Source organism: Aulonocara stuartgranti (genome assembly GCF_965226115.1).
Source record: "Aulonocara stuartgranti genome assembly, chromosome: 9".
NCBI lineage: Eukaryota > Metazoa > Chordata > Actinopteri > Cichliformes > Cichlidae > Aulonocara > Aulonocara stuartgranti.
Window position 1 is genome coordinate 14,802,331 of NC_138960.1, and position 14,698 is coordinate 14,817,028.

The 14,698-nt window shown below is 40.0% G+C and overlaps 1 protein-coding gene across 2 annotated transcripts in view; it reads right to left on the reverse strand.

Annotated features, from left to right (window-relative positions):
* Window positions 1–2,431, reverse strand: part of LOC309713681 (tumor necrosis factor ligand superfamily member 10-like) — a 31,517-nt gene extending 29,086 nt beyond the window's left edge. The window contains exons 1-2 of one of the 2 annotated variants that reach the window (XM_082545483.1): window positions 2,213–2,431; window positions 1,105–1,230 (exon numbers count right to left, since the gene is read on the reverse strand). In XM_082545483.1, coding sequence (XP_082401609.1) covers window positions 1,105–1,230; window positions 2,213–2,320 — 234 coding nt within the window. In that variant the 5' untranslated portion in view covers window positions 2,321–2,431. The remainder of the gene's footprint in view (window positions 1–1,104; window positions 1,231–2,212) is intronic. The other variant, XM_082545482.1, reaches the window with a different exon arrangement.
* Window positions 2,432–14,698: the final 12,267 nt, after the last annotated feature.

The window sequence follows — 14,698 nt, forward strand, 5'->3', positions numbered from 1 at the left end:
CAACTAAACAGTCTATGGATGCAGCAACAACAAGAACAGCATGGCATCAGCCAAAATGCTATCACTGAGGCTTCAGAAGAGGGTTTTAGAAAGAATCAGGTGACGTCAGAGGCATTATATTCAGAGCAGCAAGTTAAAAGCCAATCAAGTTGCTGTGCATGTGAATAGGAGAGGCGGTTTCTGCTGTGTGGTAGCAGACACAGCTCTCTATTGGTTAAATATAAAGATGTATTTAAGTGTATTCTAACTTTTTCTTGGCTTCCTGTATCCATAGTGTGCATAAACATGGCGCATATTCAGCATATGTTGAGTTGCTGTTTGTGTCGGCACTCTAATGAACGAATGATAACATTTCATGACTAATACTGGTTTACTCATCGTGTAGTCAGTGTGGGGCTCTGGAGTGTGTGTCAAACGTCTACAATAATGAATCTGTTAAAATGTTTATATTACTTTGAAACCCACTTTGAGGTTTAGATTTAAAATGTTTTTACAATGAGCACACTGTGTTTATACCCTGTTTATTTTAGCATAACTAACGCCATTTCTCTTACACGTTTCAGTGACGTTCTTCTTCTACAATAATGAAATTATTTAGATGTGTTAGCTGTTGTGTTGCTTGTTTATTAGTGAAGTTAGTTATTTGTATAACAAGCAAAACCCTCAATACTTCATCTTAAATACTGTTTTGTCCAATGTGTAACAACATTTGAACATTTCAATGAAAATGAACTTAAGAAATGCTTATTTGCCATCACTGGTATTCCTGCAGGATGAGGTCAAAATGATCCCCTAAGAGGTTTCAGTGTTAAACCTCATTTCGGGGCAAGGTAGCCAAACATTATAAGAGGGTTTTATCAGATTTGCTGCTTATTCTCTACATGTTTTTACATCCCACTGACAGCTTAAAGTTAAGACGCTTTCTCCCTATTAATTTAGACTGTAGCTTTAAAGTAAGCACCCTGATTTCTTTCACAGTTTTAATTTAATTTCAAAGTAATGCCACAGTGGCTGCATTCATTGTTTACATACAGTTTGTGGATTTTATAGGTCAGTTAAGTTCTGGGGGGTAAAAGTAAGCAATAATTCCTCGTGATACTGTACCTTCTCGATGAGGAGGTGAACCTGCTGAGTGACCTGCCAGCATAGATCCCCTCGCACATCCGTGATGCTCTGCAGGTCAGTGCCCGTCAGACAGGAGACACTGCTCCTGGCAAAAGTCTCCTTTATCTGCGAATAGTGACGGTATGAAGTATAGCATGGAACAAGTGGAGCAATGTCTCTTTATTTTCCCATCAAACATTCCTGACACACCTGACGGTCTCTGTGGTTTCATTTTGCAAAACCAAAAGTTGTTTTCAAGGTCTGTTCGCTTTAAAAACATAATTTTACATGCTGATGTTAACTTAATTGCACCAATTTTTCTTGCTCTTTTTTTGTAGAAAAATGCCCATTGTCCACACTAAAACAATTACTGTCTAAAGAGTTGGCTTTAGAACCTGAGTCATCATAATTTCCTGGCATGCATCCCTTTCCTTCCTTGTCATGTGTTTAAGTTTCATTTTCCACATATCGCTGCTGCATCTCATCTCTGGGTTAATGATTGATTACTGTAAACAAAGGCTGAGAGTTGTACTGGACTGAATCCATCTGAGCAGAGGACTCTCAGATGTACTTCAACAAAAGTACAGTCAGGGCAGCATAATCACACTCACAAAAATTCAGGCGCATAGGTCTGTACAAACTCTTCCTGACAGTCACAGATGATCGTAAAATGATCTGCAGGCCACCTCTCCTGCTGCTTTTCTTTTTAACTTCCTTGTTCTCTGTTCTACGTTTGCAGCTGCAGAGAAAAACAAGGTGTGTATGTTTGCGTGACATTGCATTGTGCAAACCTTACTCCAGAGCAGCATAAGTGACCTGCATTACAATGTGTAAAAGAAAAGAAAAAAAGAAAAATAAATTAAAAGTGGGCTATATGTTCTTTGGAGCGCAGCAGCAACACCAGAGCGCAAAACTAATTAAAGTGGTTTGCTCCAGAACTTGTCACCGCTGAACTGCGCATTAAAACTCTAATTAAGTCAGCAGCAAAATGAAGTAAAACGCGGCTGCATCAACTTTGCCCCCGCCTCGCTGTGCGCAAAGCACGGCCATGCGTAAAAGCCTCCGCGCGTCCCTTACTCCTCTGTCCGAACTTTAAATTCTTCCTTACCGAGTTGAGAGCCGTTGTGAAGTGCAGCACGGTGATGGTGACGACCACAGTCTGCAGCAGAACCGCCACCAGCAGCAGGACCCCGAGCTTCGGACCGGAGCCCGTCATAACGACAGACTGCCGTCCGGTACCCGACCAGCGCCACCCGTCCCGTTCGCAGACGTCCAGAACAAGAACAATGGCAGAGAGCTGACTGCTTAACTTCTACCCTCTCTGTCCCCTGCAAGCAGGAGGAGGAGGAGGAGGCGGGGCCGGGCCTGAAGAACAAGAGCTTTTCCCTCTTTGAGATTTGTGCTGCAGGGATTATTGTTTCATTTCTGCGCTGAAAAAACACAGATAGCCTTCTAGTTTATTATGAAGTCTCATATCGTTGCTATAGATCTCTGCTCCAAGTTTTACTGTGAGAAAAATGCCTTTGACATGACCGGAGATCATGTTCTGAAACATGCTCAGAATAGCTCAGCAGTTGGATTTTGGAATGCACAGGACAGAGAGTTTGTGGAGGCTAATCTAAACGAATGATTTCACCACTTGTATTAAATCTTTATGAATTTGTGGTCCAGGGCAACAATGGAACAGCTGTGTTTATCATTAGTATCCTAAATTAATTGTATCTTCAGTTCAGATGTAAGGGGTCATATGTGTGTATCGCCCACTTAACTGTTTTGATTTGGGGATTCAGAGAGGTGAAACGTCTTCAAGCAACTTAAAGAAGTCCAGACGCTTTTCTTTGCAAGCTCCTTTGACTACGATGACCTGGATGACTGAGAACCTTCACAGACATTTGGGGATTCACTTTTTCTAGTTTCAAGTTTTTCCTGCTGCCTGGTGTCAAGTTAATAAGCTGTTAATAAGCTGTGTTCCTTTCCATAAGGAAGAGGAAGAGCATTAATTCAGCAGTCATGCCTTACATAACAAATGGTATCTAACTGTATGAATGAATAAAGTGTATTAATTCGTACAATAACAAATAGAAACTAAAATAAGCATATTTGTTATTCACCTGTTGTGTCATTTCAACTCATTGTGAGTCTTTACTACTTGCTGCTGTCATTTTACACTTGAACTGGTTTCTCTGTGGCACCTCCTTTTACTGCTCAGACACGCACAAGCATCACACTTGGCAAGAGGTGCGGTGAAATCATATTAATTGAGTTGACAACAACAATGTAATGTAATATCTCTTCCAACAAGTATTACACTGAACAAGTGAGAGCAAGAGAGACAAAGAAGCCAACAGGGGAAAAATTGTAGGAGGTTTTCAGTCATTTCAGTGTGTTTGACCACAGTTTGTGTTGAGGTCAAAACTCTTTACAGCCTCCAAACTGCTGGTCCTTTGTAGTTAGCTTCCTCCGTGCTATGTTAATGCTGTCAACACCGAACAACACCGGAGTAAAATGAATAAATTGTCCATTTGTCATTTTGTCATTTGTTAAGATTTTAGGACATTTTGAGATTTTTTTGAGATTCAGGTCTTTGAGTAAGTTTTGGATCGATACCTGATCCAAGTGTCACATTTTTGCATCATTTTTGGCACTTTAAGCTTTGTCCTTCAATGAACTCCTTCTTGGAAAATTGTCAGATTTAGATAATATTTTGTCATTCTTATCTTTAATATTCTAAAAGTTTAAACTTTTGCTACAGTATCCAGGGTGCTGTAGCAAATTTCAGAGTTTCATGAAAACAATACCGAAGTTTTAACTTCAAAGCGCATGCTTAGGAGTTCCATCTGAAGGGATCAGCGTGCATGAAATTCTTTGGCTGCATATAATATCCCAAGATGAACAAAACAACTTCTTGCAGACATACCCAAAATCCAACAGAAAACTGAATTGACTGTGTAATTACTGACATTTACAGGCTTTATACGTAAAAACAAACAAAGAAAAACCCGGTGCAGAAGGTTGATCAGGTCATCATGTAGGAAAAGTTTAAAGCAGGTTGGGAAGCTTTTGATTTTTTATTGACCAAAGGCTCCACGGTGCAGGTTTTAATGCCGGCACTGTCCATTCTACTGTGTTTATTATTCCTGATAAGTTGCATGTATGAAATTCTGTAGCCACACATATGAAAAACTCTTGTATCATCACCTTGAACTGTCAAGACTAATGGACTGGTAGAGTCAGGTGCACACTCGGGAGAGCTCAGTCAGTGCATTTATTTACAGTGAAGACGCTATTGCAAATGTGCAAACAGGGAATGGGGCTCCAGGGAGGGGGGTCCAATGGAAAGGGGTCTAAATATCCACTATGTGCAGTTTTCTCACTCTCACGCTCAAGGTCACACCCACCACAATGGTGGAGGAAATCCAGGAACCTGTGCACAGGGAACAGAGGGTCAAAATCCACAAAGCCAGGAGCAGAGCAAAAACACACGTAGATAGAAGCTGGAGCAGAAGCCAAGGAGGTTCAGGGACCACAGCATAAACCTAACATGATGTCAGTCATTTTAAATTTACTGTGTGATTATGGTGCCATTTTTACTATTTGCAGGCTTTTTACTTTTAGCAAACTCCTCACAGAAAATTTATCACATTACCATATTTGGTCAGTTTATTCTTATAGGATGTTTGTGACGCTTTTGTTTCAAACCTTTGAGTTTTTATTGAAGGGCATGTAATTTGTGATTTTATATGTTTCTACCATGAAACATCAACCACCCTAAAAGCCTAATAACTCATATGTACATAGCACATACTCAAAGGCCTCAGTAAATACGTGCCATTTTAATTGTTTTTAAAAATGTCCAGAGAAATGTCCACACTCTGAACACAGCCTAGTCTCCAAGATCCACAATGGGTCATTGCAGATCTCACAGACTAGGCTGTGTTCAGAGAATGGAAGCAGCAGCAGTAAAGGCTCTGTCCACAAAGGACTGCAGTCTGGTGTGAGAGATGGAGAGTAAGCCTTTATCTGTGAAATACAGAATTTAAAATGGGGAGTAAGGGAGGAGAAGGTCAGATAAATACTGTGGAGCACACGCATGTAGGGATTTATAGGTGAGGAGAAGGATTTTATATGAGAAACATGTTTTATATGCAGGGTTTGATAGGGAGACCAAACAAGCAGGAGCAAAGGTTTCAGCTGCAGAGTCTGAGCGCTTTGGCTGGAGTCTGGAGATGTTCTTTAGTTGGTAGAAGGCAGAGTTACAGATGGATTTAATATGGGATGAGAATAATTGGGTGGAATCCAGGATATGACACCCAGGTTGCAGACCTCTGGAGATGGTGAAATATATCATCCATCAATGTACAGATGGGCAGCTTTTCGAAGCAGAGATTTGAGAGCCATAAACCAGGAGTTCAGTTTTACTGTTGATCAGTTTTAGAAAACTGTTTGAGATCCTGTTTCTGATTTCTCCCAAGCAGCTGGTAAGGAACAAATGGGAGTACTGGCAACTGTATGTCATTAGCATAGCAGTGGAAACTGAACGTGATGAAAGGAAGAGATCCCAATAGATCCTTGAAGAACTCCTTGGTTGACTGAAACAGACGAACATAAGCATTTTTAGGTGACATATTGCGTACTGCCAGTAATGTAAGACTGAAACCAGAGCCAATGTGAAAGAAGAAGAAGAGACTTTCTCAAAAACTTCAAAAACATCTTGTGTTTTAAAAGAATTCTGCCCTGCATGAGCTCAACATGCAAAATTCTGCAAAAACTGCTATTCTGATTTTGTTGTGCAACTGTAGCAACATCCCAGCTGTTTATAGACTTTGTGTTCCTATAGAAATCCTGGAGAAATCCCGGAGAATCAACCGCGTCAACATCAAATATGTTCAGTCTCACCATAATCTAAATTGCAAACCTTTCGACTTTTTGAACGCCGTGTTTGGTCTGTGGGGGAATTTTCCTTGAAATTGGAAGTATCACTCAGTCTATCCCAATATTCTCATGTTTGATGAAAGTTCTGGCAGCGTGAGTATTCTGGCAACAAGAAAGACAGCCTTTGGTGGACAGGACAAAATTAATTCTTGTGTTTTACACAGGATATGCAGTAACGTGAAGCGCAATTTTAACTAGGTGTTTTCTAAGAGATTTGTATAGCTCTTTTGTAACATCCTGTAAGAGTCCAGACCTGAATACATGCCTGAAATAAAGCCCATCGACTGCAGCGTGCCCCGACATGCAACAAGGTGCAAGGGCCCATGATTGCTGCTTGCAGCCTGAGCAACAGATATGTTTTGCATCAATGAACAACAGCATTCTGATTTGAGTTAAAAAAGGGTATGCTCAGGAGAAAATCATTCCAGATACACAATATAACCATCCCTCCCAAACAGTGGTCACAAATCAGTCCAAATGTGTGGTAGTGGGCACATCTGCTATATTGAGATAATCCATCCCACCTCACAGGTGTGCCACATCAGGATGCTGATCTGACATCATGAGTAGTGCACAGGTATACCTCAGACTGCCCACAACAAAAGGCCACCTTGGGAGCAAATAATTGATGAGAACACTTTGAATGATTGCACTTTCTTGGAAGTGTACAGGGTTTTGATGTTCATGCGTTGAACATGCCTCTGCGTTGAAGGATAAAGTCGGATGGAAGGAATTTGAGGTTAAATGATGAAGTCGGTATGAAAGAAAGACAGTTGCTGCCCAACTTTACAGAAAAAAAATAGCTGCACTGACATTTAACCTTTAAACAATGGTGGCTAAAAGCCAAGTTTTTGGGCGTCTCAGTGATAGAGTTCATTTTTCTCTTCCTGGCTTGAGTTTAAATTGTAAATGCTGCGATGCAGAGACGAATTAAAGGAAAAGGTTTAATGTTCACCCTTGAAAATGCAGAGAGGGGATCTGGTGTTTTTGTAATGGTCATTTTGCTCACTCGGTCTAGTTGTCCCCTCAGAGGAAAGGTTTTTCTGCAATTACAAACTCGATCGGGATGATCATTTTTATCCTATGATGACACATTTCGATCCCGCTGGGAGTGGTCTCTTCCAGCATGACAGTGTTCGTTTTTATAGGGCACACGGGGTCAGTGGATGATTTGATTATTATGAAAAATGATGTGAATCATCTGCTACGGCTTTCACAGTTAATAGATCTCAACCAAATTTAACACCCATGGGAGATCTTGGATCAACACCAACATCAAAACACCAAGTGAGGGAATATCTTTTGGAGGAATGGCGTTCCAAACCCTTCAACGGAGTTTCAGAGTCTTGGAAAATCAATGTGAAGGTTGATTTTTAATGTGTTTCTCATCTGTGGGCAATACACCACACTTATAGCATGTGTTGGCTATGAATAAAAGACATTAAAACTTGTATAACCCAGTACATTATAATGTGTTGCGTATATAAGGCCGTTCACACGTATGTATCGAACCAAATCTGGAATAAATTTCCCCCTTCATAACTTCCTAACTACAGGAGATATCCACATGAATTTTTCAAGACTGCAAAAAACACTGAGGTCTGTTAAAAACTGAAACCAAATCGGTTGTACATCAACTCCAAGTGTCACAATCTAAGCCAAAATCTGTTTTTTGTCAGGGGATCTTTTTCCTATCACCAGCTTCAAGCACCAGAATCACAGCAGATATACTAGTTTCTATAGAAAGCAAGAAAAATGGTACAAAAGAAAGAAGCATTGGGACAAAATGTTGTTGACAAACTTCAACAACATTTTGGGTCCACTGTTAAGGGGAATATCACCACGCAGGATCAAAAGACGTTATGGCATATGAGAGGTTTTATTTTCAATGTTGATTCCACCTTCTATTCAATTTCTTCTGGGTCAAAATAACTTCCACACACAACAAAATAAACTTATAACTCATCAGCTTATCTTTGAGGTTATTACTTATAAAACTGAACTTTACCTCCATCTTATTGTTTTAGTGATTACATTTTATGTCACTTCTAAGTTTTTCAATAAGGTTTTGCAATCACATTGAACTTGACTCTGATTGTGACGTTACACTTCACGTCTACTCAGCCTAGTTTAATTGATTCAGAATTTTCTTTATAATTTCCTCTGAGTTTGTTCTTTTATTAATTATTTCTATGAAGCGCTTTGTGACACTGGTTTTTAAAAGTGTACACAAGCATACAAATAAACTTTATTATTATAATGCATATGATATTTTTGAATTAGTTTGATTCATGTTCATGAGTTGTCGGTTGTTTAATTTTCTGGTTGTGTAAGGAAATCATACTTTGATATCGCAGCATAACATGAAACAGTGTCTGACCCTTTGCCAGAGGTAAGTGAGAATCTAATATCAGTAAACGTCTTGGCGTTCTTGAATTGACAACAGTTTTAATGTAATAATGTGAAAACCTATTTTTAAGTTTTTTCTAAAATCACAAAACTTTGTTTTTAAAGAATGACTGTTATACTGTAGTGTGATGATTTGTGTCATCACGCGACAGCATAACAGTAACCCAGCAGCTCATAACCTTCACATCACTCCAGGCATCGCGAGGGTTTTACCCCACATCTGTGCATAGATGTCACATCGCTGTCAATTCTAATATGTCAAATTAAAAATAATCAGAATAGTAAAACAGTATAATAAAAGATTTTATCACCTATGAAGCCTTATTCCATTTTTTAAAATTTTGACATTTTCAGAAACCCCCTAGTTAGACCCCCGAGCATGACAGCTGCAGCAGAAATGCATCTCACACATTTGACCCATACAGGCCTTTGCCCAACATCAGTAGTCATGTTTCTCTCAAATGTGACACAAGTGGTAAAAATATTTTCTGAAAATATGACAAACTAAAACACTAATGTGGTTTCTTTTCATCAAATATTAGCCGTTGGTTCTTTGGGATAATGACTACGGCTCTTAAATCACTGCAGAGGAAGAAGTTGAACAAGTTGAAACAAGGACTCAAAACTGAAACAATGCCAGTTAAACCTCAAACAATGGGAACCATTTGGAAAACATTATGTAAATATAACATTTATCCTCGCCCCAAGCTTCAGTTTGAGGAAGGTTACAGACTCCTTGTGGATATGTGGAAGAATGAGTTGGTCAAATGCTTTAAGTACATTATGATTAGATGTGTACAAAGCACTGTTTCCACTTTATCTGCTTCTATTAAAAAAAATCAACTCTTCCCTTTCTGCCAGCTTTAAAGGTGATATATTGACTACGGTTTTTAATGTTTTGCACTCAGTTTTTTATGGAAACATTTCATCATCTCTGCAACTAACTTAAAAAACAAACAAACAAGCAAAAAACACTTTTACACTAAATATTTGAAACCATCAGAGTTACAACTTCTAAAGTAGACCAAAAATATCTTCACCATTCAATAGACTTTAAACTTTAGGGAATAAAAATCCCCCAAAACTTACATCTCCAAGTATTTCCAGTATTTGGACATTTCAACATTTTCTGGAGCTATAAATGTTCACAATTTTTTGTTGCTTGTCCCTTGTGACTGAAAAAATGTCAACGTATTTTTAGACTGACCGTCCTGGCATTTTCGAGCTCAAGGAGAGGATTTGCTAAAGTATTTATAAAGATAGAGAATGAAAATACCTGACTCGCTCTAATGTCGCAGTCAGAGAGCAGCTCTGGTGATGTAATTGTCAATACATTGTTGTGCAATAAGGCGGGCTGAGCCTATAAATGGATCCTGGTCCTGCTGCCTCGTTTCTGCATCTGCAACATCTGGCCTCAATCTGACTTCACGCTCCACCGCCCCCTTGGGAGACGTGCTCCCCGGTTAGGTTTCACTCAGCTCCGTGGCTAAGTCTGCAGGGTCTGCTGGGGGTAACGGCGTCTGTAAGCCGTGTGGCGTGATAGAGAGTGCAGAGAAAAGGTCCATCAAGGCTGTAGGCGAGACAAAGACATGCATGTTGACACAGAGACACAACTTAGTCATTAAAGAGGAGGTTAGATTGACTCATATTCAGCCTCTAAAGATTTCATCAGAGGGACGGCATGTCTGACCCTGACCTTATTGCGAACCTTAAGCAAAAAAATACGTCTCAACCCTAAAATAAATCTTTACCTTTAAAGAACAACCTTCAAGGCCCCATAGCGTGATATAGAGGATTTAATCCCCACTTTATGATTAATACAGACCCAAGCTCACGGTCTGAGTGTAGTTCTGAATGGCAGCCAAGTTTTGATAGGGATACGAAGGGGAGAGCTGACCGACTCCCCCACAAAGTTACTCCCTCCTGCCTCAGTCGCCTTCCAAACTTCGTCTTTCACTCCCTTCTGGCCTCGTTTTCCTCACTCTCTTTGTCTCTTTGCCTCTGTTTCTTTCTCCCATTGTCCCTCAGTCCAAAGTTCTGATTTAGTTTAAAAATATATTCTTATTGTTATTACTATTACAGGAAGAGACTGTCCTCCTGTAAAAAAAATGGCCCATTGAAGCTTATTATAAACTACTGCTATATAGTTATTCTGTTGCTTTATTGTCTGAGATTTTAGAAATTACTTTGTTGGACATCCTGGACTTACCAATAAAACCAGCAGCCAGAACTGCAAACCTTTCACTTTAATCACTTGGCTGTACAAGGTTTACAATTTACATGTAATAAATCTGAATGTAAGGGCTAAACAAAAGGGGCTTTGCGTACAACTGGATATTTGGCACACCAAAACCAAAGGAAGAACAGAAAATGCCAACCAAGAGTGAGACACCTTGTAAAAAAGAAAAGAAAATAATGTTTTCTGTATTACTGCCAGCATGAAGTGGTTTCTAAAGTGGCTCTATTCAGCTCATTTACTGCTCCTTATTTCTATCCATGGACTTGAGTAGACTAGAGTAGCTTTGCATGATTCACAGTTTAAAATGATCCTTATCTATCTGTTGCTGGGCCTCAGTGCAGCCCTTCGGTTCATCTTCTCAAACAACATGTTTTAGCTCCCCTACTCTTAACTTTCTTCTGATTGGTTGCTCCTGCCCCCGCGCCTTCAACAGTTAGATCCAGAAGCAGTGAGAGATGAGAAAACTAAACCGCATTAGTCTGATGCATAACCAGCTAAATAATGACAATGGGCCTCACACAGCTCATGAGGCTTCTCTGTATTAGTCTAATTTTCTCCATGTTAGAGTAAGTACTTCTGATACTGCCCTGAAGCTCTTAAAAGAAGACCAGTCCAGTTTAAACTGGTTACTGTCTAGTAACTAGTGAGTTCTGAAATTGGGTTTTGAGGTTTAAATAGGCCAGAACAAAATTATGTTTTTGATAATATTGGAGTTTGATCTGTTTTGCTCATTTACAGCTCTGAATGTATTTTTTATACTTGGACTCTACTGGAGAGCCTGTTTTATTATATATTATACAGTGTATTTCTTGTAGTTTTCCATTCATATTGTATTATGGTCTTGTGTGATTGAATGTTGTAAATTTTATTTGTGTATAGTGAATGTAAAAACCCCACAAGGGACAAGGGTTGGACATGAGCAACAGCTATAAACTCTATGTGCAGCACATCAGTGTCATTCTCAGCTCCGTATTGGAACTATGTTAAACGGCAAGTGAGATTTCAATATAACCACAGCAGTCTGTGAAGCTGGTTGAGCAACAGTCCTGCAGACATCCCAGATCTCCTCAGGCTGGTTGTGCTGAGAAATCCAACCAAACTGGCAAAGATTAAAAGCAAAGATGTTTTGTTTCCTTTTTCTAGTTCACTTAGTTCTGTAAGCACACATAGTTTTAGTTTTTAGTTTACTATAATGACCTTGGTTGTTGTGGCCCCTCAGTTCATTGTGTGTCAGAGATGATTGTTTTTATCTCCTCTGACTTTGAGCCAACTTTCTCCTGATTGATGACGATTCAGATTCTGATTGATTCTGATTGAATACCCCTCATAAATAGAAGATCTTCAGAGCCTGAAAAGGCTGTATTAAAGTTTTGTAGTCATGTAATTGCTAATCACATGATGTTAACTTGCCATGCCAGTATGAACACATGACACTGTAGTGTCAAAACGATAAGGCCCCAGTCACAATGGCCTAAAGACTGGTTGGCAATCATCTGACAGCCACTGGTCCAAATGGGAAAATGAGTATTCCCTGACCGATTAGTAAGCGGTTATTGGAGGGTGATGGCAGTCACTGTGAAACTGATTATAAAGCCCCAGTCAAACAGGCCTACAGGCAAGTAAGTAACCCACTGGAAACAGAGAAGTTTGCCTTCAAAATAAAAGCTGCACCTTACACAACCTTTACTTTGAAGGTGAACATTCTCCCTTTCCACTTTGTTTTGCACTTTGTACTTTAATTTTACTCCAGCACAGATATTGGTCAGCAAGTTTTTGCAGACAAGTTAGCATCTTCACTGCAAACTACAGGTGACCGCTGCAGTGCAAGAGGGAACAAATCAGTCAAAAGGAGGTTTTGGTGCAGTGCCCTTTTTGCAGCCAATTTCACCTCCAGGAATCATCTGCAAACCAGTCAAAGAATACCAACTTCTCCCTCGCATTTCCTTCACATGCACTGACCTCATTGTTTCAAAATGGCCTTGTTTAAATGTCCAGGTGTGACTGTCTGCATGAAATAAACAAGACTATAAGCACAAAGCAAGAGCTTGTCTGGAGCACAGTGTAAAGATAAAACCATCCAATCTTGGAGGCACAGAACAAGAAAACGGTGTTGTGTGGGCAACTCACAGCGTGCATCAGGATGGACTTTGATTGTTTTGAACTGACTAAGTTTCCATGCCAGATGCTGGTGCTCTCTGCTGTTTGTAACTGTAATGTTTAATGACGTGCTGGCAGTATTTTCTCAATTCAGAATTCTTCCCGTGATTCAGATCAGCTGTGCTTACCCCAGGCAGTCAGTTCAGATCGATATATTTTCAAGAGTAGAAATCCATTCAGATAATCACATTAGGGGAGCGTTTATGTCTGTGGGAAATTAGTGTAATTAGAGCAAGCGAGTGTGAACCTAATTCTAAAGCTTTTGGAAGCCTATTAAAGCCTAAAGCCTGTTATTATAAACATACACGTTATTAGAAAAGGAAAACAATCACTCCCTCTCTCCCCTTTTCTCTCTTTCTTGTATTGAGTTCTTGCCAAAGAAAACACCCTCCTACCACAAACACTCACACACTGTATTCGTTTTATCCATGGACCCATAGCTGAACAATATCACTGATATCTGCCACATGCACATGCACCCCTCGGAAAAAGAGAGGTGGGACAATCGAGGCTGCCAATAGGCACACCGGAAAGCTGAGATCTGACCAATGAGCAAACAGGAAACTTTTGGGGACTTTCCAAAGTTTCTGTCTCCACTTGTATTTGTCAGATATTTTTATGTTGCTGTGTGGACTGTTCTGCATGTAACAGGCCCTAACTCCTACTCCCTTACTTGTATGTACGTGTTTGTACGCGTGTGCGCATGTGTGTGTGTGTAGGCTCCACTTCGCCATGTGTGTAAAGGCTCTAACGTCACTGCTGCTGGCTCCGTGCTTCGTTTCATTTCAGGAATCAGGAGTTCAGAACGGGCAATCGAGGAGTCCACTACTCCCCAGAGAAAGAGAGAGAGACCCCACTCCTTACACACACACACACACACACACACACACACACACACACACACACACACACACACACACACACACACAATTAACAACAATGTGTGTACTTACTGATGCTGTGGGGACATTTATAGTGCAATGTAAATGTTTACATTTTAGTTTGCAGTCTCAGTTCAAGGTAAGGTTTAGGGAAGTCATAGTTATAGTTAAAGCGAGTCTCTGAATGAATTTCAGTCAGTGTCCTGATGGAAACATGCCTGCGCCTGTAAGTAGTTTTTAAACCTGTGCCGTTTTTCTCGAGGTTTGAGTGTGTTTGTGTGCACTTGTACAACTATCAGTGTGAGGATCAGTCTGACTTCTTCACAATCAGATTTAGGACATTTTGGAAAAGTGGGCACATTATGGTACAATCGCAGAGTCACTGAGAATTAAGACTCTAAGTTCTAAGATTAAGGTTAGAATTAGATGCAGGTTAGAGTTGAGTTAAACGTGCGTGTGATGAAACTCATTGTGGAGACCTAAAGGTTGTTATTTGTAGCCTAGTTGAGTGGCCAACACTGTTATACAGTAATGCAAGCACAGGGCGGCTGTGGCTCGGGACGTACTGAGCCACACCATTCAGCACGCGCATCTGCAAATGTTAGACAAGGTGCTTAGGTATAGAAAAAAGTACTGGTCCGTTTTAATTGGGGAAACGCTAGTTGATGGTGGAGTTGATCTCTCTTTCTATGTTATTCTCCTCCAGAGAAATAAAGAAGAAGAAGTAGGACGAATCAACAATACCAAATGGGGCAGTCACCATCCTTACTAGATGCTCTGGTGTGACATGCGGTTACTACACAGGTTACAGAGCATGGTTTCATGCGTGTCATAAGACACATTATAGTAATATGATTTCATGGCAGGTGCAAAAAGCAGGTTCCATAAATGCTAATTATTAGATTTTAAATATTTTAACAGTAAAGCAAATTGTGCATTTAGACACAGGGCTAAGCAGGAGCAGGTTATGGTTAAG